Raw genomic sequence first — 25410 nt, forward strand, 5'->3', positions numbered from 1 at the left:
GTCTTGAAGGCGCTTGCATTTTGTTTTCTCCAATTAAAAGCAGGTTACTAAGAGGAGGAGATGGTCTGCAGTTTCTGATCATCTCCTGTGAAATGTCTGCAGTCTCTGACCATCTCTTGTATCATGTCTGCAGTCCCTGACCATCTCTTGTATCATGTCTGCAGTCTCTGACCATCTCTTGTATCATGTCTGCAGTCTCTGACCATCTCCTGTATCATGTCTGCACTCTCTGACCATCTCCTGTGAAATGTCTGCAGTCTCTGACCATCTCCTGTAGTAGTCTGCAGTCTCTGACCATCTTCTGTCTGCAGTCTCTAACCATCTCCTCTACCATGTCTGCAGTCTCTAAACATCTCCTCTACCATGTCTGCAGTCTCTGACTATCTCCTCTACCATGTCTGCAGTCTCTAACCATCTCCTCTACCATGTCTGCAGTCTCTGACCATCTCCTCTACCATGTCTGCAGTCTCTGACTATCTCCTGTATCATGTCTGCAGTCTCTGACCATCTCCTGTAACATATCTGCAGTCTCTAACCATCTCCTGTAGTATGTCTGCAGTCTCTGATCATCCCCTGTGTGATGTCTGTAGTCTCTGTAGCATTATATTCACTGGATATTATATGTGGCCCTTGATGTCAGGGGCCCCCTATATGCAGCGAGTGCCATAGACAGAGCTGGTGCTGTGCTGCCCAGCTGGCGGAGGGTGTGATTGTGGTATTTGTAGCCTGCTGTCTGTTTCCAGCTGAGAGAGGTTGTAGCTGTGAGCAGACAGGAGCAGCTCTGCCTACTATATGAATGTCCTTATTTAGTCAGCCTGCGAGGTGGAGCACTCTCTCCCTGCATTCCCTCAGCTTAGGGGAACAGGCAGACAGAAGTCAATGTTAACTCTCAGAAGTGCCTGCCATTCCTGCATCCTGCCATGACCTAGAGAGGTTCTCCTCCAGGACCTCCAGCCTGGGACTTCTCCCTCCATGACCTAGAGAGGTTCTTCTCCAGGACCTCCAGCCTGGGACTTCTCCCTCCATGACCTAGAGAGGTTCTTCTCCAGGACCTCCAGCCTGGGACTTCTCCCTCCCGTGTCCCCTGGATGTGAAGGTGTCATGGTTGGAACAGCGGGGGGCGTAGGATGAAGATGACTCCCCAGCAGAAGGCGCCTAGCAAGGACCTGGGATCGTGGATTCAGGAAGGAGGCAAGGTTCGTACCCCGCCAGGCTTATTTGTGCTTCTTAAGAGGACTTGTGTTGGGTTTGGAAGCTCTAAGCATTATCTTTTGCGAGGACCTGACTGTGGATTAAGGAAGGACTCCACCTTTCCATGTGCGGCAGAACTGTTTCATTAGAAGTGGTTGTAATTCTAATAGCATCCAATGTGGCGTGAGCAGGCTCTTGAAGTATCCATTATGCGCTAAACTTGATTAGTTTTATTTGTTGCGTTAGAGGGGTCTCCAAACTATGGCTGGCGGGATATTCCTGGCCAATTGAAATATTTTATCTAGCCTGCAGCTAGGGATAGAGGCTTATCCTTAAGCCTAGCACACACAATGAGATTATCGGAGGAATGATCATACGGGTTTTTTTTGCATGTTAGTCTCATATCGAAAATGAAGAGGTTACTAAAGTAAGAAAAGTCTCATATGACAGAATAAAAATTGGGAAGTTATGTAATGTGTTGTATTGTATTTGTATTGTATTTTCGGAAAAAAACTGTGCTGATTAAATGAAAATCGTACGATCTGGTATTATACAAGAAAAAACGTTGTTTGTGCCTTCGGATAATTTCGGAAGAAAGCTGTGTACTAACAATTGGATTATTGTACAATCGCTTCGAAAGCTGTGTTTTTTTGTACCAATTTCTGATCGTGTCTTCGGGGGTTTAGGGTGCACAGATTGCATATAAGCTGCCTATGGTCTCCTCCTATGTAACCGGGGATTCTGATGAAAGGGGGGGCTTTGATGGGGACCCTGGTATAAGTGGGGGACTCTGGTGTGGACCCTAATGTAAGGGGGACTCTGATGGGGATCCTGATGTGAGGAGGACTCTGATGGGACTCTGGTGGGGAACCCTGATATAAGGGGGGACTTTGGAGACTCTGATGTAAGGGGGACTTTGGTGGGGACCCTGATGTAAGGGGCTTTGTTGGGGACACTGATGTAACATGGACTCTGATGGAGACCCTGATGTGAGGAGGACTCTGGTGTGGACCCTGATATAAGGGGGACTCTGATGGGGATCCTGATGCATTGGGGACTCTAATGGAGACCCTGATGTGAGGGGGACTCTCGTGGGGACCCTGGGGTAAGGGAGACTCTGATGGGGACCCTGGTGCAACAGGGACTCTGGCAGAGACCCTGATGTAAGGGAGACTCTGATGGGGACCCTGATGTGAGGAGGACACTAACAGGGACCCTCATGTAAGGGGCACTCTGATGGGGACCCTCATGTAAGGGGGACTCTGATGGGGACCCTCATGTAAGGGGGACTTTGATAGGGACCCTCATGTAAGGGGGACTCTGATTGATATCCTGATGCAACAAGGACTCTGATAAAGACCCTGATGTGAGGGGGACTTTCGTGGGGACCATGATGTAAGGGGGACTCTGATGGGGACCCTAATGCAACAGGGACTCTGGTAGAGACCCTGATGTAAGAGAGACTCTGATGGGGACCCCAATGTGAGGGGGACACTGACAGGGACCCTTTATATAAGGAGGACTCTGATAGGGACACTGATGTGAGGGGGACTCTGGTGGGCACCGTTATGTAAGGGGGACTCTGATGGGGACCCTGATGTGAGGGGGACTCTGGTGGTTACCCTGATGTAAGAGGGACTCCCATGGGGACCCTGATGTGAGGGGGACTCTGGTTTAGACCCTGATGTGAGGAGAATTTGGTGAGGACTCCAGTGGGGATCCTGATGCAACAGGGACTCTGATGGAGACCCTGATGTGAGGAAGACTCTGGTGGGAACCCTGATATAAGGGAGACTCTGATGGGGCACATAAGCTGCCTATGGTCTCCCCTTATGTAACCAGGGATTCTGATGAAAGGGGGGCTTTGATGGGAACCCTGTTGTAAGGGGGGACTCTGGTGTAGATCCTGACGTGAGGGGGGCTCTGATGGGGAGCCTGATGTAAGGGAGACTCTCACTTCAATTTCTTTTCAGTGTTCTCTCCCCCAAGAGACGTATGTAGTACTTTTTCCCATGCTCCTACTTGCTTTGTAAGCCTGTAAGGGTGACCCCTTGTCCCCAATGCCCATTTTAACTTTCAATTAATCCCCTCCCAGCGGCCTTTTAAAGGGGTCGTAAGGCAAGAGAAGGGACCCTTGCTCTCTGCACGGAAGCATTGGCTTTTCCGCAGATGTGCAAAACGCCCCCTGCTGAGTCAGAACTTGAGCTCTCCAATCAGCATTGGGCATGACATTTAGTAAATCTCATGCCGATTGGCAAGCTCCAATTCTGACTCAGCAGGGGGCGCCTTGGAGATCTATAGGTCTGACTCAGCATGGGACACGTTGGGCCTCTGCAGAGAGACCACTGCTCTCCCACAGACAGCAACTGTCCTTTTCTGCAGCGCGCTGGCAGGAGACAGCATTTTTTACCTGGGCTGTGGCTGCTTTCTAAAGAAAACAAACTGTAAGACTTTGCACGCCTTGTGTTATGATGCACTTGGAATATATCTGGCTGTTTTTAACTGGTTGCCGACCAGCCACTGCAGTTTTACTGCGGTCGTAATGGGATAAATAGCGTTACTTTCGCCTTTTGACCACTATCGGCGCACGCGCGCCACCGGAGGCCCGCGCGTGCACCCGGAGCAGATGCGACGCAATGACCGTTGGGCACCCGCTGTGCGCTCGTGACAGAGCGAGAATCGGGATCTGTGTGTGTAAACACACAAATCCTGGTTCTCTTAGGGGAGAGGAGACAGATCGTGTGTCCCAATAAGTATGAACACAGATCTCTCTCTCCTCCTAGACAGTCCCATCCCCCCTACAGTTAAAACACACCTTGATCGCCCCCTAGTGTTAACCCCTTCCCTGCCAGTGACATTTATACAGTAATCAGTGCATTTGTATAGCACTGATCGCTGTATAATTGTCAATAGTCCCTAAAATGTGTCAAAAGTGTCCAATTTGTCCGCCGCAATATCGCAGTCCTGTTAAAAATTGCAGATTGCCGCCATTACTAGTAAAAAATAAATACATTTTAAAAATGCCAAAAATTTATCCCCTATTTTGTAGACGCTAAAAATTTTGCGCAAACCATCAATATACACTTATTGCAATTTTTTTTTTTACCAAAAATATGTAGAAGAATACATATCAGCCTAAACTGAGGAAAAATTATTATTATTATTTTTTTAAATGTGGGATATTTTATTATAGGAAAAAGTAAAAGATATTGTGTTTTTTTTCAAAATTGTCGCTCTTCTTTTGTTTATAGCGCAAAAAGTAAAAAGCGCAAAGGTGATCAAATAACACCAAAAGAAAGCTCTATTTGTGGGGAAAAAAGGAGGTAAATTTTGTTTGGGTGCAACGTTGCAGGACCACGCAATTGTCAGTTGAATCGACACAGTGCCATATCGCAAAAAATGGCCTGGTCATTGAGCAGCCAAATCTTCCGGGGCTGAAGTGATTAACTGTTCATTTCAGCCACTGAGGCACAGACTGTCATTAATTTGATTGAATTCCTAAAAAAAAAAAAAAAAAAAAAATGAATGTTTGCTGCTAATTCAGGGAAGTATGCTTATCAGGCATGGAGTAGTCATAGGGCTGTGTGTTGGCTGACTACAGCAATTAAGCGGCACTAAATATAAACCCATGAACATTTGTACACATCATCTCTTTAGTGTCTGGGTTCTTTAAAGGGAACACATCATTAAAAAAAAAAAAACATGTATTTGGCCACCAGCATCCTCATCAAACATAGGGAGAACCTTGAAACTCCATGCAGGCTATAGACCAGCTATTCTCAAAAAAGGTTCCATGGAACCCTAGGGTTCCTCAACAAGTTGCTTGGGGTTCCTTGAGCTGTGGATAATTGACCTCCCGTGTGAAGGTGCCTTCATAGATCCAGGTCCATCACCACTTGGCAGAGCCAGTAGCATGACACCACTGATCTTCAAAGCTGTCTGTAATGCCGCGTACACAATACCGGTTTTGCCGTCGGAATAAACTCCGAAGGTTTTTCCGACGGAACTCCGACGGAATTCCATTCAAGCAGTCTTGCCTACACACGGTCAAACCAAAGTCCGACCAAAGTCCGACCGTCCAGAACGAGGTGACGTGCAACATGTACGACGGGACAAGAAAAAGGAAGTTCAATACCCGGTAGCCAATAGCTTCCGTCTCGTACTTGCTTGAGAGCATGCGTCGTTTTTGGTCCGTCGGAACAGCATACAGACGGTAGGAATTTGTTCCGTCGGAAATATTTAGAACATGTTCTATTTCTAGGTCCGTCAGAATATTCGGAAAAAAAAGTCCGATGAGGCCTACACACGATCTGAATAGACGATGAAAAGATTCCGTCTGACTTTTTCTGTCGGACATTCCGCTCGTGTGTACGCGGATTTAGTGTGCACTCTAACCACCACTGTAAGTGGACTTTCTTCCCACTGGCCACCAATGTAAGGGGTGTTTTCCTAATGTCCACTAATAGACTAATCTTAGCAGGGGTTCCTTGAGACATGAATTTTAATGTAAGGGTTCCTCTGGGTAAAAAGATTGAGAAAGGCTGCTATAGACCTACCAGGATTAGAACCAATACCCTAGTGCAGGGGTCTCCAAACTGCGGCCCAAGGGACAGATGTGGCCCATTGCTAGCCTTTATCCGGCCCTTGGGGCACTAATACTCCCACTGATACCAGCAATGGGGCACCATTTCTTCCACTGATACCAATGATGGAATACTACTCCTCCTGCTAATACCAATAATTGGGCACTACTCCTAATACAAATAATGGGGCACTACTCCTCCTACTAATACCAATAATGGGGCACTACCCCTCCTGCTGACCACCAACCCTGAGGCCATATTTATTCTCATTGATGCTGGGCCCAGAACATTTTCTACCCCCACTGGCCACAATCCGGCCCTCCTAAAGTCTGAAGGACAGTAGACTGGCCCTTTGTTTGAAAAGTTTGGAGACCCCTGCCCTAGTGCTACAAGACAGAAGTGCTAACCACCAAGCCACAATGCTACCCTAAGTGAAAGCTCATCTTGATGACAGTCTGGAGATTTCATCACCATTTCAGGATTTGGAAAAGTGCATTTGAGTTCAAGGTGAAGGTGGTTTTCAGGGGGGCAGCAGGCTGGGCTTCTTCCCAGGCTCTAAAGACCTACCAGTAAGCTAATTGGTCCTTGTAGGTAAGTTGGGAACCTTTTGCCTCGTAAACACAAATTATCAGAAGAATGATCTTCTGGTTTTTTGTTTTTGTTTTTTTTTTTCTGTTTTTTTTTCATGCTAGTCTCATATCGAAAATAAAAGTTACGAAAATTCTCGTATGACAGAATAAAAATTAGGAAGTGATGTGTTGTAGTTGTGTTTGTATTGTATTTTCGGTCAACAACTGTACTGATTAGACTAAAATTATACGATCTGGTATTGTACGGGAAAAATGTTCGTGTTTGTGCCTTTTGGATACTATTGGATGAACTGTCATGATCGGCTCTCGAAAGCTGTGTACTAACGATCCGATCATCATACGGTTTTCTGATTGTGTGTACGAGCATTTTGACTGTAAGTTCTCTGGGTAGAGACTGATCTGAATGTACCATGTATGGAAAGCCCTGCTTAGATTATCAGCACTATAGGGATACCTAAAATAAGTAAAACAAAAATTTTCAAAGCAAAGGTGCCAAACAGCAATCAAGTATAGACAAAGAAAAGCAGAATACAAAAAAAAATAACTTAAATATGCACCCTACAAAAATTAAACTCCATAACTACACTCTCTAAAAAAAAAAAAAAGAAAAAAGATTCACCTAAGCATTTCCACTTTAGAAAAAAAATCAGTCCACTTAAAGAGATATCCTCAACATTTCTCCACTGTGTCAAAATTCATTGGAGTCCAAGACGAAGGTGGTATAGAAGCGTTTTTTTTACGGTTGCAATTGGCTGAGGGTTATGGGGTTCCCTTCATTTAGCCTGGATCTGTTCTTGTTAAAAAAAAAAAAAAAAAGGTCCCTAATGTTCAGAAATTTGAGTCAAATTAAAAAATTCAAAGTGATGGTACAACACAATAGACAAAAAATGAAAGAAGAAAAAAAAATAATAATAAAAAAAAAAAAAAAAAAATATATATATATATATATATATATATATATATATATATATATATATACACACACATACATACCGGTACATATATAACACACTATTTTACCAAAAGAATTGGGACGCCTGCCTTTTCACGCACGTGAACTTTAATGGCATCCCAGTCTTAGTCCTGACCTCAACCCAATAGAACACCTTTGGGATGAAATTAGAATGGAGACTGAGTCAGGCCTTCTTGTCCAACATCAGTGCCTTACCTCACAAATGCTCTTCTGGAAGAATGGTCAAGCATTCCCATAGACACCCTCCTAAACCTTGTGGACGGCCTTCCCAGAAGAGTTGAAGCTGTTATAGCTGCAAAGGGTGGGCCAACTCAATATTGAACCCTACGGACTAAGACTGGGATGTCATCAAAGTTCATGTGGGTGTAAAGGCAGGCGTCCCAATACTTTTGGTAATATAGTATGTCAGGTATATATATATATAGTATACTGTATATTTTATTATATTTTTAATGGATGGATATACAAGAAATAAAATAAAATATAATATTCAGTATACTATATATATACAATATATCTTTTTTTATTTCTTGTATATCCATCTATTAAAAATGTAATATAATATACAGTATACTATACATACAATATATTATATTTTTAATAGATATACAAGAAATAAAATAAGATATATTGTATATATAGTTTACTGTATATTATATTATATTTTTAATAGATAGATGGATACACAAGAAATAAAATAGGATATAATATACAGTATACTATATATACAATATATCTTATTTTATTTCTTGTATATCCATCTTTTAAAAATATAATATAATATACAGTATACTATATATACAATATATTATATTTTTAATAGACGGATATACAAGAAATAAAATAAGATATATTGTATATATAGTATACTGTGTATTATATTATATTTTTAATAGATAGATGGATACACAAGAAATAAAATAAGAAAAATGAACCCTCTCCAAAACGCATAAATTAATAAATAAATAGCCACTCCCTCTAAATGCATTGGAGTTCAAGACGAAGGTGATATACAAGTATTGTTTTTTTTTTATAGGTGCAGTGGGCTGAGGTTTGCAGGGTTTTCTTTATCTAGCCTGAACCTGTTCTTGTTCCAAAAATGCCCCTTGTTTAGTGTTTTTTGTTTTTCCAGAAATTTAAGTAAGCTCAATAAAAAAATTAAGAGACAGAATACAACTAATGATCCAGTACATTAAAAAAAAGGAAAAAACTGAAATGCAAAAAAAGTAAAAAAATAAAGTAAAAAAGGAAAATAACCTAAATACCCCAGTAAAAAAAAAAAAAAAATTAATAACTGTAACCCAAGAATAATTTATTTTTCGTTTGTTTTTGTTTTGTTTTTTTTTTTTAATCAAATTTTGCCTAAGAAGCAAAAAAACTGCAAAACTGAGATTTTGTGCTTCAGCAAAACTCGCCAGAATCGCTTCGCTTATCCCTACCGAGTTTACATTGCACATATCAGGCCAGTCTGTCTCCTGCCATTTTGGCACATTGACAAAATCCAAGGGTGTGCCTGGCCCCTGCAATTTTATAGCATATTTATTTTATTTCACGCAAAAGTAAAACTGTACTCTTGGCTTCAATCGAGATTCATTTTTAACATATTTCATTCCGTCTGCCACCGAGATGACGTCAGTATGTCGCCATTCTCAGTCACTGGAACGCTAGTGACATCATTCGCATTCCTGAAGGCGCAGCTTCACTTTGTACTTTGCCATAGTTTCTGCCAACATGTTTTTATTATAAAAAGAATAAAAATCTCATCAAAAAAAGCAGCAGAGTCAACAACAAACCAGCAACTGCAGCCATTCAGAATGAAAGTTTATATAAACTGTGGTGATATTGTAAAAAAATCCACATGGCTACTCATCCAGCGAATCTGTAAGTAGATTTATTCTGTGCGAATAAGGTACAATGAATTGATCTCAGGTTATATTCTGTGCAGATTGAACGTTATTCATTGAAAAAATGAGTGGGAAAAAATACTACATTTTGGCCATTAGATGGAGCTGAGGAGCATATTTATTTCCAATGACCCTAGAGGCCAAAACATGGTATTTTTTCCCCCTATTCACACATGTTTTTGTTCAATGAATAACATTCGATCTGCAGAGAATATAACCTGAGACCATTTGATTTTGCCCCAATCACACAGAACAAATTTACAGGCAGCTATAGACTTCATTTTTATCAATACACCCCTTTCCTTTCCTTTCCTTTCCTTTCCTTTCCTTTCCTTTCCTTTCCTTTCCTTTCCTTTCCTTTCCTTTCCTTCCTTCCTTCCTTCCTTCCTTCCTTCCTTCCTTCCTTCCTTCCTTCCTTCCTTCCTTCCTTCCTTCCTTCCTTCCTTCCTTCCTTCCTTCCTTCCTCCCTCCCTCCCTCCCTTCCTTCCTTCCCTTTCACTTTCTTCCCCTTTCCATTCTTTTCCCTTTTCCCTTTCCTTTCCATTCTCTTTTCCCCTTTTTCCTCTCTTTTCTCCTTTCCCCTTTTTCGTTTCCCTTCTCCTTTGATTTTTCTTTCCCCTTTTCCTTTCCCTTCTTCTTTTCCTTCTCCTTTCCATTTCCTTTCCCTTCTCCTTTCCCTTTCCCTTTCTTTTTCCTTTCCCACTTCCCCTTTCCTTTCCCCTTTTTCCTTTCCCACTTCCTCTTTCCTTTCCCCTTTTTCCTTTCTCCTTTTCCCTTTCCCTTCTTTTTCTCCTTTCCCCTTTTCCTGTCTCCTTTCCCTTCTCCTTTACCCCTTTCCTTTCCTCTTCTCCTTTCCCCTTCTCCTTTCTCCTTCTCATTTCCCTTGTCCTTTTCCCTTCTCATTTCCTCTTCTCCTTTCCCCTTCTCCTTTCTCCTTCACCTTTCCTTTCCCTTTCCCCCTTTCCTTTCCCCCTTTCCTTACCTTCCCTTCTCCTTTTCCCTTTTCCTTCTTCTCCTTTCCCTTCTCCTTTCCCCTTTTCCTTCTCCTTTCCCCTTTTCCTTCTCCTTTCCCTTCTCCTTTCCCCTTCTCCTTTCCCCCTTTCCTTTCCCCCTTTCCTTACCTTCTCTTCTCCTTTCCCCTGTTCCTTCTTCTCCTTTCCCTTCTCCCTTCCCCTTTTCCCTTCCATTTTTCCTTCCCCCTTTTCCTTTCCTCTCTCCTTTCCCCCTTCCCTTACCTTCTCTTCTCCTTTCCCCTTTTCCTTCTCCTTCTCCTCTCCCTTTTTGCTTTTCTTTCTCTTCTCCTTCCCACCCTTCCCCTTTCCTCCTTTTCTTCCACTTACCTTCCTTCCCTTTCTTCCTCTTCTCTTTACTTTTCCTTTCCCTTCCCCTCCTTCCTTTCCCTTCCTTTCCTTCTCCTTCCCTCCCTTCCTCTTCCCTTTCTCTTCCTTTCCTTCCCTTTTCTCCATGCAGTACAGCGATGGCGGGCTGGCATTTCTCAGTGCGGGTTTCCAGATGATGAATGGTGAACCTCCTTTAGTGTGTGTTGAAGTCACCACTTGTTTTTTCCATTGAAAGGGTGACAACACAAGAGCTCCATTGGGAGACGGAGACAGAGTGTTGTCACCCTTTACCAGGAAGTACCTGAACGCTGTTTGTAGGATACAAGAATCTTTTGTAACCCGGTGCCCACTGACACACATTAACCAAATTCACATCATTTGAGGCCTGCAGATTAGTTAAAACCCCAAAACATGGTGTATTTTCTGAAAGCAGAGGCCATGGAGAATAAAATGGTGGCATTTGCATTTTTTGTATTTTTTATGTCACACGATATTAGTGCATATTTTTATCAAACCCATATGTGTTTCGTAAAAAATACACTAAAATTATTTTAGTCTCTTGAAATGAATTTATTTTACCGCAGTAGTTCATCTATAGATACGCCGGGCACTTGAGAAGCGTGAAGGATGAAAAATTTATTAGCATTCCTGCCCTGAAAATCGATTTCATGGTATCAACAGAATGAATGCTTGTCTGTATAGAACAGGCCATGGATACTACACTGGGCATATTTGTTTTAGAGGAACACATAAGGACATACAGTCACCGGCCACTTTATTAGGTACACCTCTCTAGTAGCGGGTTTGACCCCCTTTTGCCTTCATTCTTGGTGGAATAGATACAACAAGGTGTTGGAAACGTTCCTCAGAGATTTTGCTCCATAGTGACATGATGGCATCACACAGTTGCTGCAGATTTGTCGGCTGCACATCCATGATGCCAATCTCCCATTCCACCACATCCCAAAGGCAGTGGCGGCTGCCTGGCCGCCCCCTCTGTCATGCTGCCCCCTCTGTGTACAATGGATAGATTCATGCAAAGCATGAATCTATCCATGGCCGCTGTAGCCACCCCCCTATTCAGGCGTCCGGCCCCTTTTCGGGCGCCTAAATTACAGCGCCGGGGGGGGGTGTTTTTTTTTAATCACTTGATTAGAGCCATAGGTTCTAATAGGCTTCAAAAAAGGTGAACTCGGAGCGCAGAGTATTGCGCTTGGAGTCCACCCAGGTGTCTTAGAAATACAAATGAATATTCGCTTTTCTAACACTAAACCGCCTCTCAGCCAATCGGGAGGCTCGGGTCTAATACCCGTCACCTTATTGGCTGAAGGCACAGGCGCTCCGATTGGACGCCTAGCAAGAAGGAGACATGAAGAGACAAATGGAGGACACAGGAGCCGCCGACTGACCCGCTGCTCCTCCTACCGTCCCATATCACCCGCTGCCTGGTCCGCCACCAAGATGGGTTAAGGGCCGGGCAGACAGCGAGCGGGTGGGCGGGTGGAGGGGTCACAGTGGCTGCATTTGACAGACACAGTGGCTGCATCTGACGGGCACAGTGGCGCCATGTGACAGGCACAGTGGCGGCATTTGACGGGCGCAATGGCGGCATTTGACGTGCACAGTGGCAACATTTGACCAGTATAGTGGCGACATTTGTTGGGCACAGTGGCGACATTTGACGGGCACAGTGGCGACATTTGTTGGGCACAGTGGCGACATTTGACGGGCACAGTGGCGACATTTGTTGGGCACAGTGGCGACATTTGACGGGCACAGTGGCTGCATTTGATGGGTTTTTTTCAGTATTTTTCATAATTTTTTCGTTTGTTTGCTCCCCCCCAAAAAATTTTGAGCACCAGCCGCCACTGCCCAAAGGCGCTCTATTGGATGAGATGTGGTGAGTGTGGAGGACATTGGAGTACAGTGACCTCATTGTCCAGTGGTGAGATGATTGGAGCTTTGTGACATGGTGCATTATCCTGCTGGAAGGAGCCATCAGAAGATGGGGACACTGCAGTCATAAAGGGATGGACATGGTCAGTGACAATACTCAGGTAGGCCATGGTGTTTAAACCATGCTCAATTGGTACTAAGGGGCCCAAAGTGTGCCAAGAAAATATCCCCCACACCATTACACCCCCACCACCAGCCTGAACCGGTGATACAAGACAGGATGGATCCATGCTTTCATGTTGTTTACACCAAATTCTGACCCCACCATCTGAATGTCGCAGCTGAAATCGAGACTCATCAGACCAGGCAACGTTTTTCCAATCTTCTATTGTCCAATTTTGGCGATCCTGTGCCAATTGTAGTCTCAGTTTCCTGTTCTTAGCTGACAGAAGTGACATCACACCCGGTGTGGTCTTCTGCCGCTGTAGGCCATCTGCTTCTCAAGGTTGGATGTGTTGAGCGTTCAGAGATGGTATTCTGCATACCTTGGATGTAATGAGAGGTTATTTGAGTTTCTGTTGCCTTTCTATCATCTGGAACCAGTCTGCCCATTCTCCTCTGACATCAACAAGGCATTTTCCTCCACACATCCGCTGCTCACTGGATATTTTCTCTTTTTTGGACCATTCTCTGTAAATCTGAGAGAAGGTTGTGTGTGAAAAGCCCAGCAGATCAGCAGTTTTTGAAATACTCAGACCAACCCTTCTGGCACCAACAACGATGCCACGTTCAAAGTCACTTAAATCCCCCTTCTTCCCCATTCTGATGCTCTGTTTGAACTTCGGCAAGTCGTCTTCACCATGTCTAGATGCATTGAGTTGCTGCCATGTGATTGGCTGATTAGCAATTTGTGTTACCAAGCAATTGAACAGGTGTACCTAAAAAGGTGGTCGGTGAGTGTATCTAGAACACACATCTCTAGATCCTATTGATGTAATAGGAATATAAAGCTCCAGATATGTATATTGAAGCCTTTCTAGCTTTTTTTATGCAAGCAAGCACTGGCCTTCATGTATGTATTAAACTAGATGTGGATCCTTACAGGGTAGGTACGTCATTAGCTCTGTGCTCTCTTTATCATAAAAAATCCAAACTTTAAAAATAAAAAGTGCTGCAGATCTTTTGCAGCCACTTCATGTCTACTCAGCAGCTCAGCTCCCCTCACTCCTCCTTCTCAGCACTGACTTGCTCTGTGTTTTCTTTTGAGTTTAGAAGGCTGGAGGGCTGCTGATTAACTGATGGGGAGGGAGGGGGAGGAGCTGTTCAGTTACTGCTGAGATGGGGAGCAGAGTAGCTGAGCTGCTTGAGTTATTGAAATTAGAGTGAATGAGCAGCTGAGTGTCAGCAGAAGGGTGGGGTGCAGGATGAGTCATTGATGGAAGTCATTCTTCTTTAATGCTGGGAGTAGGGGAGCTCAGCTTATGCTTTATTGCAGGGAGGGGGAGCAGGGGAAGTTAAGCTGCAGAATCACTGCTGGGGGGGGGGGGATCGTGGGAACTGAGCTGCCGAGTCACTGCTGTAAGGGAAAGAGGGGGAGCTGAGCTGCAGAGGTGCTGCTGTGAGAGGAAGAGGGGGAGCTGAGTTGCTGAGTCACTACTGTAAGGGAGGAGGGGGAGCTAAGCTGCAGAGCCACAAGCTGTAAGAGAAGGAGGGGGGGGGGGGCTGAGCTACTGAGTTACTACTAAAAGAAGAGGAGGGGGAGCTGAGCTTCTGAGTCACTGCTGTAAGGGGAGGAGGGGGAGCTGAGCTGCTAAGTCACTGCTGTAAGGGGAGGAGGGGTAGCTGAGCTGCTAAGTCACTGCTGTAAGGGGAGGAGGGGTGCCTGAGCTGCTAAGTCACTGCTGTAAGGGGAGGAGGGGTGCCTGAGCTGCTAAGTCACTGCTGTAAGGGGAGGAGGGGTGCCTGAGCTGCTAAGTCACTGCTGTAAGGGGAGGAGGGGTGGCTGAGCTGCTGAGTCACTGCTGTAAGAGGAGGAGGGGGAGCTGAACTGCTCAGTCACTGCTCTAAGGGGAGCTGAGCTGCTGAGTCACTGCTAGGGGAGGAAGGGGAGCTGAGCTGCTGAGTCCCAGCTGTAAGGGAAAGAGGGGGAACTCAGCTGCTGAGTCACTGCTTTGAGGGGAGGAGGGGGAGCTGAGCTGCTGAGTCCCAGCTGTAAGGGAAAGAGGGGGAGCTGAGCTGCTGAGTCACTGCTGTAAGGGGAGGAGGGGGAGCTGAGCTGCTGAGTCACTGCTGTAAGAGGAGGAGGGGGAGCTGAACTGCTGAGTCACTGCTCTAAGGGGAGCTGAGCTGCTGAGTCACTGCTAGGGGAGGAAGGGGAGCTGAGCTGCTAAGTCCCAGCTGTAAGGGAAAGAGGGGGAGCTCAGCTGCTGAGTCACTGCTTTGAGGGGAGGAGGGGTGCTGAGCTGCTGAGTCACTGCTAGGGGAGGAAGGGGAGCTGAGCTGCTGAGTCCCAGCTGTAAGGGAAAGAGGGGGAGCTGAGCTGCTGAGTCACTGCTGTAAGGGGAGGAGGGGGAGCTGAGCTGCTGAGTCACTGCTAGGGAAAGAGGGTGAGCTGAGCTGCTGAGTCACTGCTAGGGGAGGAAGGGGAGCTGAGCTGCTGAGTCCCAGCTGTAAGGGAAAGAGGGGGTGCTGAGTTGCAGAGTTGCTGCTGTGAGAGGAAGAGGGGGAGCCGAGCTGCTGAGTCACTACTGTAAGGGTAGGAGGGGGAGCTGAGCTGCTGAGTCACTGTTGTAAAGGGAGGAGGGGAAGCTGAGCTTCTGAGTCACTGCTGTCAGGGGAGGAGGGGGAGCTGAGGTGCTGTAAGGGGAGGAGGGAGAGCTGAGCTGCTGAGTCTCTGCTGTAAAGGGGAGGAGGGGGAGCTGAGCTGCTGAGTCACTGCTGTAAGGGGAGGAGGGGGAGCTGAGCTGCTGAGTCACTGCTGTAAGGGGAGGAGGGGGAGCTGAGCTGCTGAGTCACTGCTGTAAGGGGAGGAGGGGGAGCTGAGCTGCTGAGTCACTGCTGTAAGGGGAGGAGGGGGAGCTGAGCTGCTGGGGAAGAAAGGTAAACTGAGCTGCTGAGTGAGTCACTGCTGTGAGGGGAAATGGGGGGGGGGGGGTGGCTGAGCTATTGAGTCACTGCTGGGAGGTTGAGCAGGGTTAGCTCAGCTGCTGAGTTATTGGTGAGAGGGGGGAATCAGGGGGAACTGAGCTGGTAAGTCACTTCTGGGAGGAGGAGGAAGTAGAGCTGAGCTGCTGAGTTTCTGATGGAAGTCAATCTACTACAATGCTGGGACGGGGAAGCAGAGTGGACTCAGTGACCAGGTTAGTGCTGGAATTGGGGAGCATGGGGAGTTGAGCTTTGGAATTACTGCTGGGATGAGGGAGTAGGGGGAACTGAGGCACTGCTGGAAGGGTGGAGTAGGGGAAGCTGAGTAACTGCTGGGAGGGGGAGCAGGTGGAGCTGATGTGGATTATACTGGATTTTTATACTTTTCTGGTCCAACCATTTTTTTTCCAATGTTCAAACCAGAAAGTATAAACAATCTCTGGTTCGACCATCCGATGGTGTATTCATGGACGCCACTAATTTCCAATGACTTTTCGTTCCAATATCATTGCAATACCTAGATTTTTGTAGAATGAGTGTTCTACTTCCAGATTAACTTTGACAAGTGCATGCGCAATAGTCTAGTTAGGATTTCAGTTGGACGGGAGCAAATTTAATGATTAGAAACTTCCTCCTGTAGTTATTAAAGAATAGACATGCGCAATTTGTTTCATTTTCTGACGAACATCGACAAATTCAGAAATATTCAAATTAACAAAAACCTTTTTAACAAATGTTTCCTGAAATCTCGGAAATTCAGAAATTCAAAAATGTTAAAATCGAAAATTCAAAAGAACGAAAATCCGAAGACTAGAAAACCCAAAAATTCGAAAATCTGAAAAAACGAACTAATAATTATTATTACTAACTATTAAAGTATAGGTGTTGGAATTTCCTTTTAAATTTGGCTGTTAGGGAACGTAACGAATACGGAATTATCCGAAATAACGAAGGCGGCATCTAAACGAATGGAATGTAACGAATTAATAATAATAAATAATAATAATAAAAACGTTTTATTATTAATTCGTTACATTCCATTCGTTTAGATGCGGCCTTCGTTATTTCGGATAATTCATAACTTTGGATAAATTCGTATTTGTTACCTTCACTAACTGCAAATTTGAAAGGAAATTCCAATACCTATAATTTAACAGTTAGTTATTATTTCGATTTTTGGAATTTCTTTCTTATTTTTGGATTTTCTTCCTTATTTTCAGGTTTTCAAATTTCCAAATTTTCGTATTTACAAATGTATTCAAAATAATGAATTTCCATCATAATGAATGACCCGGAAAAAAAAACAAAAAACGAATGAAACGAAAACGAACACATTTTTTTAGCAGTGCACATGTCTATTGAAGAATGTACAGTGGGGACGGAAAGTATTCAGACCCCCCTTAAAATGTTTCACTCTTTGTTATTTTGCAGCCATTTGCTAAAATCATTTAAGTTCATTTTTTTCCTCATTAATGTACACACAGCACCCCATATTGACAGAAAAACACAGAATTGTTGACATTTTTGAAGATTTATTAAAAAAGAAAAATTGAAATATCACATGGTCCTAAGTATTCAGACCCTTAGCTGTGACACTCATATATTTAATATATTTAGGTGCTGACCATTTCTTCTGATCATCCTTGAGATGGTTCTACACCTTCATTTGAGTCCAGCTGTGTTTGATTATACTGATTGGACTTGATTAGGAAAGCCACACACCTGTCTATATAAGACCTTACAGCTCACAGTGCATGTCAGAGCAAATGAGAATCATGAGGTCAAAGGAACTGTCTGAAGAGCTCAGAGACAGAATTGTGGCAAGGCACAGATCTGGCCAAGGTTACAAAAAAATGTCTGCTGCACTTAAGGTTCCTAAGAGCACAGTGGCCTCCATAATCCTTAAATGGATGACGTTTGGGACGACCAGAACCCTTCCTAGAGCTGGCCGTCCAGCCAAACAGAGCTATTGGGGGAGAAGAGCCTTGGTGAGAGAGGTAAAGAAGAACCCAAAAATCACTGTGGCTGAGCTCCGGAGAGGCAGTCAGGAGATGGGAGAAAGTTGTAGAAAGTCAACCATCACTGCAGCCCTCCACCATTTGGGGCTTTATGTGCAAGACACAGGAAAGCCCACATGGAGTTTGCTAAAAAAACACCTGAAGGACTCCAAGATGGTGAGAAATAAGATTCTCTGGTCTGATAAGACCAAGATAGAACTTTTTGCCCTTAATTCTAAGCGGTATGTGTGGAGAAAACCAGGCACTGCTCATCACCTGTCCAATACAGTCCCAACAGTGAAGCATGGTGGTGGCAGCATCATGCTGTGGGGGTGTTTTTCAGCTGCAGGGACAGGACGACTGGTTGCAATCGAGGGAAAGATGAATGCGGCCAAGTACAGGGATATCCTGGATGAAAACCTTCTCCAGAGTGCTCAGGACCTCAGACTGGGCCGAAGGTTTACCTTCCAACAAGACAATGACCCTAAGCTCACAGCTAAAATAACGAAGGAGTGGCTTCACAACAACTCCGTGACTGTTCTTGAATGGCCCAGCCAGAGCCCTGACTTAAACCCAATTAAGCATCTCTGGAGAGACCTAAAAATGGCTGTCCACCAACGTTTACCATCCAACCTGACAGAACTGGAGAGGCTCTGCAAGGAGGAATGGCAGAGGGTCCCCAAATCCAGGTGTGAAAAACTTGTTGCATCTTTCCCAAAAAGACTCATGGCTGTATTAGATCTAAAGGGGCTTCTACTAAATACTGAGCCAAGTGTCTGAATACTTAGGACCATGTGATATTTCAGTTTTTCTTTTTTAATAAAACTGCAAAAATGTCAACAATTCTGTGTTTTTCTGTCAATATGGGGTGCTGTGTGTACAATATGGGGTGCTGTGTGTACATTAATGAGGAAAAAAAATGAACTTAAATGATTTTAGCAAATGGCTGCAATATAACAAAGAGTGAAAAATGTAAGGGGGTCTGAATACTTTCCGTCCCCACTGTATATATAGATATAAGTTTTTGTGCCCGGAGTTCAGCACATTTCATATCGCCCGCATTCTATTTTCAGTATAACCTATGTGGAAAAGAGTCTTATTTTCCATGTTTCTCGTGCATAGGGCAGCCTATTGCAATGAATGGGGCTGCCCTGCATGCAAATTTATGGGAGCACACGGTCGCACCTCTGTTCATCCCTAGAACACGGAGCTCCAATGTTGATGTCTGGATAGTAGACTTCTCCCTGCTAAAGACTCTAAATCTATTTGCCCCTTCTCCAATTTGTAGCGGCATTTGTTCTTTAGCCCCGGTTCTATTAGTAAAGGCTGCGGGAGCTCTTTGGTAATGAGGACCAGATGGTGAGGATGGTGTTTATTCAATGGATCGCTCTCCGTGCTGAGTTTGCCGGATTACCGTCCATTGCTGTAAACACAACATTTCTGATAAGAAAATAAACCACAGCCGAGGGGAATAGAACCATTTGGCTTTATGCAGACAGAACATTTTAAATACCGCTTTTATGGCCGGTTCACACCATAAAAATGCAGTCCGGATACGTTTCTGCATGCGTGTTTTTGATGTGTTTCTCGTGCCTTTTTTGATGCGTTCCGGTGCATTTTTTTCCCTCTTCTTTTTCCTACACCTTAACCGGACTGCTGCACGCCGATATACGTCGGCACTTTGAAGAGGGATATCTTTGTTATGGCAGCGTCTAGCTGCCATAACCCCAGTATTCTCTTCTTCAGCGGGCGGTCCGGTTTCCGATAATAGTGGTCTCTGCGGCGGATTCGCTGCGAGATCACTTTTATCGCTGGCGGGAGAGGGCCCCCCCAGCCAGTCTCCGGTGCCCTCCGCCTCTGCCGACGGCTCCGGTAAGCGATCGGGTCCTCTTCCAAGTGTGGTATGGAGCTGAGTGGGGGAAAGATGGCCCCCTCCCGTCTCCATACCATTGCAGGGCGGAAGTGACGTCAAAACATCCATTCAAGTGGTCTTGCCTACACACGATCAAACCAAAGTCCAACCATCCAGACGTGCGACGGGACTAGAAAAAGGAAGTTCATTAGCCAGTAGCCAATAGCTTTCGTCTCGTACTTGCTTCAGAGCATGCAACGTTTTTGGTCCATCGGAACAGCATACAGACGATCGGTTTTCCCGATAGGAATTGGTTCTGGAAATATTTATGTTCTATTTCTAGGTCCGTCAGAATTTTTGAAAAAAAAAGTCCGATGAGGCACACACACGATCAGAATAGATGATGAAAAGCTTCCGTCTGACTTTTTCTGTCGGACATTCCACTCGTGTGTACGTGGCTTTAAAGTCTGCAAAAGACTTGAGACTGGGGCGGAGGTTCACCTTCCAGCAGGACAACGACCCCAAACATACAGCCAGAGCTACAATGGAATGGTTTAGATCAAAGCATATTCATGTGTTAGAATGGCCCAGTCACAGTCCAGACCTAAATCCAATTGAGAATCTGTGGCAAGACTTGAAAATTGCTGATCACAGACGCTCTCCATCCAATCTGACAGAGCTTGAGATATTCTGCAAATAAGAATGGGAAAAAATGTCCTCTCTAGATGTGCAGAATAAACATCTAGAATAAAAAAACAGAGGTGATCAAATACCAGCAAAAGAAAGTTCTATTTGTGAGAATTTTTCATTTTTATTTGGGTACAGCGTCGCACGACCGTACAATTGTCAGTTAAAGTAACTCAGTGCCGTATCGCAAAAAAATGGCCTTGTCATGAAGGGGGGTAAATCTTCCGGACGGCAAGTGGTTAAATAAAAGTTTTGGCGCCACGCCGTTCTGCTTATATTATTGCTACTAAAATGCCCATTGAATCAGACCAATGTACGGTTGGTAACCCAGAGGCCATTTGCAGTCTTCAGACACGGTTTCGTAAGAGGACGGCTGTCTATATCATTTTAGACAACTCAAAAGGCAGAAGTGGTTAGTAGAATTTCAACGGTAGGAAGCAGATGTTCACATCAGGAAGCTTAGTGTACACGACCAGCTTGGGCTGCAGATTCCAGGCACCAAAAATGAACAGTATATGAAGTAGGACCCAGCTTTTTCTGATTGGGAAAGAAAGAAAATACTTTGTATTTGTTTATAGTGTCATAAACAATTATATATATATATATATATATATATATATATATATATATATAAAACCCCTGGCAAAAATGATGGAATCACCAGTCCCTGAGGATGTTCCTTCAGTTGTTTATTGTTGTAGAAAAAAAGCAGATCACAGACATGGCCAAAAACTAAAGGCATTTCAAATGGCAACTTTCTGGCTTTAAGAAACACTAAAAGAAATCAAGAAAAATAATTGTGGTGGCCAGTAACAGTTAGATTTATAGAACAAGTACAGGGAATAAATTATGGAATCACTCAATTCTGAGGAAAAAATTATGGAATCACCCTGTAAATTTTCATTACAAACACTAACACCTACATCAGATGAAATCTGCTTGTTAGTATGTAGGTAAAGAGGGTAAATCATCACGCAGTGTTGCACAAGATGTTGGTTGTTCACAGTCGGCTGTGTCTAAAACATGGACCAAATACAAACAACATGGGAAGGTGGTTAAAGGCAAGCATACTGGTAGACCAAGGAAGACATCAAAGCGTCAAGACAGAAAACTTAAAGCAATATGCCTTGGAAACAGAAAATGTACAACAAAACAAATGAGGAACAAATGGGAGGAAACTGGAGTCAACATCTGTGACCGAACTGTAAGAAACCGCCTAAAGGAAATGGGATTTACATACAGAAAAGCTAAAAGAAAGCCATCTCTAACACCTAAACACAAAAAAACAAGGTTACAATGGGCTAAGGAAAGGCAATCGTGGACTGTGGATGATTGGATGAAAGTCATATTCAGTGATGAATCTCCAATCTGCATTGGGCAAGGTGATGATGCTGGAACTTTTGTTTGGTGCTGTTCCAATGAGATTTATGCAGACGACTGTCTGAAGAAAACATGAAAATTTCCGCGGTCAATTATGATATGGGGCTGCATGTCAGGTAAAGACACTGGGGAGATGGCTGTCATTAAATCTTCAATAAATGCACAGGTTTACATTGAAATTTTGGACACTTTTCTTATCCCATCTATTGAAAGGATGTTTGGGGATGATGAAATCATTTATCAAGATGATAATGCATCTTACCATAGAGCAAAAACTGTGAAAAAAATCCTTGAAGAAAGACACATAAGGTCTATGTCATGGCCGGCAAACAGTCCGGATCTCAATCCAATTGAAAATCTGTGGTGGAAGTTAAAGAAAATGGTCCATGACAAGGCTCCAACCTGCAAAGATGATTTGGCAACAGCAATCAGAGAAGGCTGGAGCCAGATTGATGAAGAGTTCTGTTTATCACTCATTAAGTCAATGCCTCAGAGGCTGCAAACAGTTATAAAAGCCAGAGGTGGTGCAACAAAGTACTAGTGATGTGTTGGAGTGTTATTTTGTTTGTTTGTTTTTCATGATTCCATAATTTTTTCCTCAGAGTTGAGTGATTCCATAATTTATTCCCTGTACTTGTTCTATAAATCTAACTGTTACTGGCCACCACAATTATTTTTCTTGATTTCTTTTAGTGTTTCTTAAAGCCAGAAAGTTGCCATTTGAAATGCCTTTAGTTTTTGGCCATGTCTGTGATCTGCTTTTTTTCTACAACAATAAACAACTGAAGGAACATCCTCAGGGACTGGTGATTCCATTATTTTCTGCCAGGGGTTGTATATATATATATATATATATATATATAGATATATATATATATATATATATATATATAGATCTATATATATATAGATCTATATATATATATATATATATATATATATATATATATATAGCTATATCTATATATATACAGATAGATCTATATATATATAGATATAGATATATATCTATATATATATATATATATATATATATATAGATATATATCTATATCTACATATATATATTTATTTATTTTTTACCTCCTGCAACCTCTTTGCAGCCACTTCATTATTATTATTATTATTATTATTCAGGATTTATATAGCGCCAACAGTTTACGCAGAGCTTTACAATATAAAAGGGAGACAATACAGTTATAATATAATACAATACAATACAATAGGATTAAGAGGGCCCTGCTCAGAAGAGCTTACAATCTAATAATAACTTCATGCCTACATGCACTCCAGCAAGGGCTGAATGGCATTTCCCAAGGCGGGTTTCTTGATCGTTACAACAGTGGTGGGGCAGAGGACACTACTATGTGGGTGGGCAGAGGAAACTACAGTAGGAGGGTGATGTGAAAGGGGACAGAGGACACTACAGTGTGGGGGGGGGGTGAAGGAGGCAGAGGGCATTCCTATGCAGACGACTCTACAATGGGAGGGGGGTGATTTGAAGGGGGCAGGGGGCACTACAGTGGGGGGTGATGTGAAGGGGGGCAGAGGACACTACAGTGGAGGGTGATGTGAAGGGGGGCAGAGGGCACTACAGTGGAGGGTGATGTGAAGGGGGGCAGAGGACACTACAGTGGAGGGTGATGTGAAGGGGGGCAGAGGACACTACAGTGGAGGGTGACCTGAAGGGGGCAGAGGACACTATGGGGGGGTTGATGTAAAGGGGGGCAGAGGACATCACTATGTGGGGGGGGCAGAGGACTCTACAATGGGAGGGGGGTGATGTGAAGGGGGCAGAGGGCACTACAGTGGAGGGTGATGTGAAGGGGGGCAGAGGACACTACAGTGGAGGGTGATGTGAAGGGGGGCAGAGGACATCACTATGTGGAGGGGGCAGAGGACTCTACAATGGGAGGGGGGTGATGTGAAGGGGGCAGAGGGCACTACAGTGGAGGGTGATGTGAAGGGGGGCAGAGGCACTACAATGGGGGGATTGGTGTGAAGGGGGGCAGAGGACACTACTATGTGGGGGGGGGGGGCAGAGGAAACTACAGTAGGAGGGTGATGTGAAGGGGGACAGAGGACATTACAGTGTGGGGGGGAGTGAAGGGGCCAGAGGGCATTCCTATGGAGGGGCAGAGGACACTGCTGTGTGGGGAGGTGATGTGAAGGGGCAGAAGACACTACAGTAGGGGGGTGATGTGAAGGGGAGCAGAGGACACTCCAATGGAGGGGCAGTGTACGTTGCTGTGGGGGAAGGATGTTGTGAAGGGGGGCAGAAAACACAACTGTAAGAGCGAGAGAGGACACTACGGTGGGGGGGCAAGGACACTACTGGAGGGGGGGGATGTGAAAGGGGACAGAGGATACTACTGTGACGCACCATGTGTTCTTCATGCCGTATTTTCATTGGGGGCTTGATAGCTTTGTTTTTTAAAAGGGCGCCACCCCCCCAGGGATCTTTGATTTCCTCCATGTTGTCCAGGTAGATCTCAACCTCTGAAAGGTTGCCTACCCCTGGTTTAGCATTACCCGTGAAGAATGGACTTAGAACTATTGCTCTCACTCCGGCGTGCACAGCAAAAAGTTAGTGTCTCAAATTTTTTTAGGGGATTTTAGGTGCTTGGAGGACCACCATCCTGCCTCTTCAACCTCATACAAAGCTTTCTTTGAATGTCGCCTGTGCCAAGCGGCCGATCTGTATTTAGAATGCAGCAGGACAGCCGCTCACCAAAAATACAGAAGCTAGTGGAGATCATTCGCGTAGCCGTGTAGTAGCAAGTCTAATACAGTGATTTCCAGCTTCTAGGGACATTGGCCAGATATGGTATATACATAGTTACATTGGTCCAAGCTGGAACAAAGTAACAATGTAAAAAATGCCATAATTGAAATTCTTTAAAATCTTTGGCCGAGCCAAATTTAGAAATTAAGGGTTACAATGGAGAGCCTAAAACTGTATTAGCAAAAATAACACCCTCATTTTTAGATATACATATTAATAGAGATAATTTGTATGTGTTGAAAAGGGAAATGTAATTGGGTATCGACTTTTGTTTTATTTTGGTCTTAAACCTGCTTTACAATTCGTTAGCAGTGACCAGAATAACATTGTATCCGATGCTGAAATTGGTAAGCAGCTGTTCTCAGCTTGTGTTATCTTTTTACCGTTGTCAGTCAAAGAAACCCTGATAATCGCAGTCATTTGCAATGTGCACTGTGTATTTTACACCATAGCTACCCTCATAACACATATATGCAGCAGCAAAAGAGCCTATGGGTGGCCTAACTTTCTGTGCTGAAAGCAATAGCCCCCCCCCAGCTCTAGAATAGGTGGAATCTCGATTAAATCTCTGCAGGCTTCAGCTGACTTGCCCAGAAGAGCAGAATCTCTTCCAGACTGGGATCTCCTCCTTCAGGAGAAGAACCCCACTGCTCTAGGATTTAGATAATTTATGGGCTCTCTGTCCACCTTCTGGGCACACCTACCCAGCGATTGGCTAGTGTTCCATAAATATTCAAGCTCAGGTCTACGTCTTCCAGCCCGCTATATTTTAGAACCTGTTAGAAGGCAGGGAGTAGTTGAGCCAGCCTGCATACTGTGAAACCCAGATCAGACAAAAATAATTACACTCAGCTCCATAGCCAAAAATACTAAATGTACTTTAACCTCACTAGTAACCTAACCTAGGAGGGGTAGTCCCTGGCCATCTCTTGTAGCACACCTGTGGCCTGTGAACATCTTTTGTAGTGTATCTTCAGTCTCTGACCATCTCTTGCAGCATTCCTATAAGTCTCTGACCATCTCTTGTTGCTTGTCTGCAGTCTCTGACCATCCCTTGTAGCATGACTGTAGCCTGACCATCTCTTGTA

At 44.2% G+C, this 25410-nt stretch overlaps 1 protein-coding gene across 1 annotated transcript in view; it reads left to right on the forward strand.

Moving 5' to 3' along the window:
• Positions 1 to 739: 739 nt before the first annotated feature.
• LOC141108700 (rho GTPase-activating protein 20-like) overlaps positions 740 to 25410 on the forward strand; it is a 94105-nt gene continuing 69434 nt past the window's right edge. The window contains exon 1 of the mRNA XM_073600569.1: positions 740 to 1196. Coding sequence (XP_073456670.1) covers positions 1128 to 1196 — 69 coding nt within the window. The 5' untranslated portion in view covers positions 740 to 1127. The remainder of the gene's footprint in view (positions 1197 to 25410) is intronic.

Source organism: Aquarana catesbeiana, linkage group LG09 (assembly GCF_042186555.1).
Source record: "Aquarana catesbeiana isolate 2022-GZ linkage group LG09, ASM4218655v1, whole genome shotgun sequence".
Lineage (NCBI taxonomy): Eukaryota > Metazoa > Chordata > Amphibia > Anura > Ranidae > Aquarana > Aquarana catesbeiana.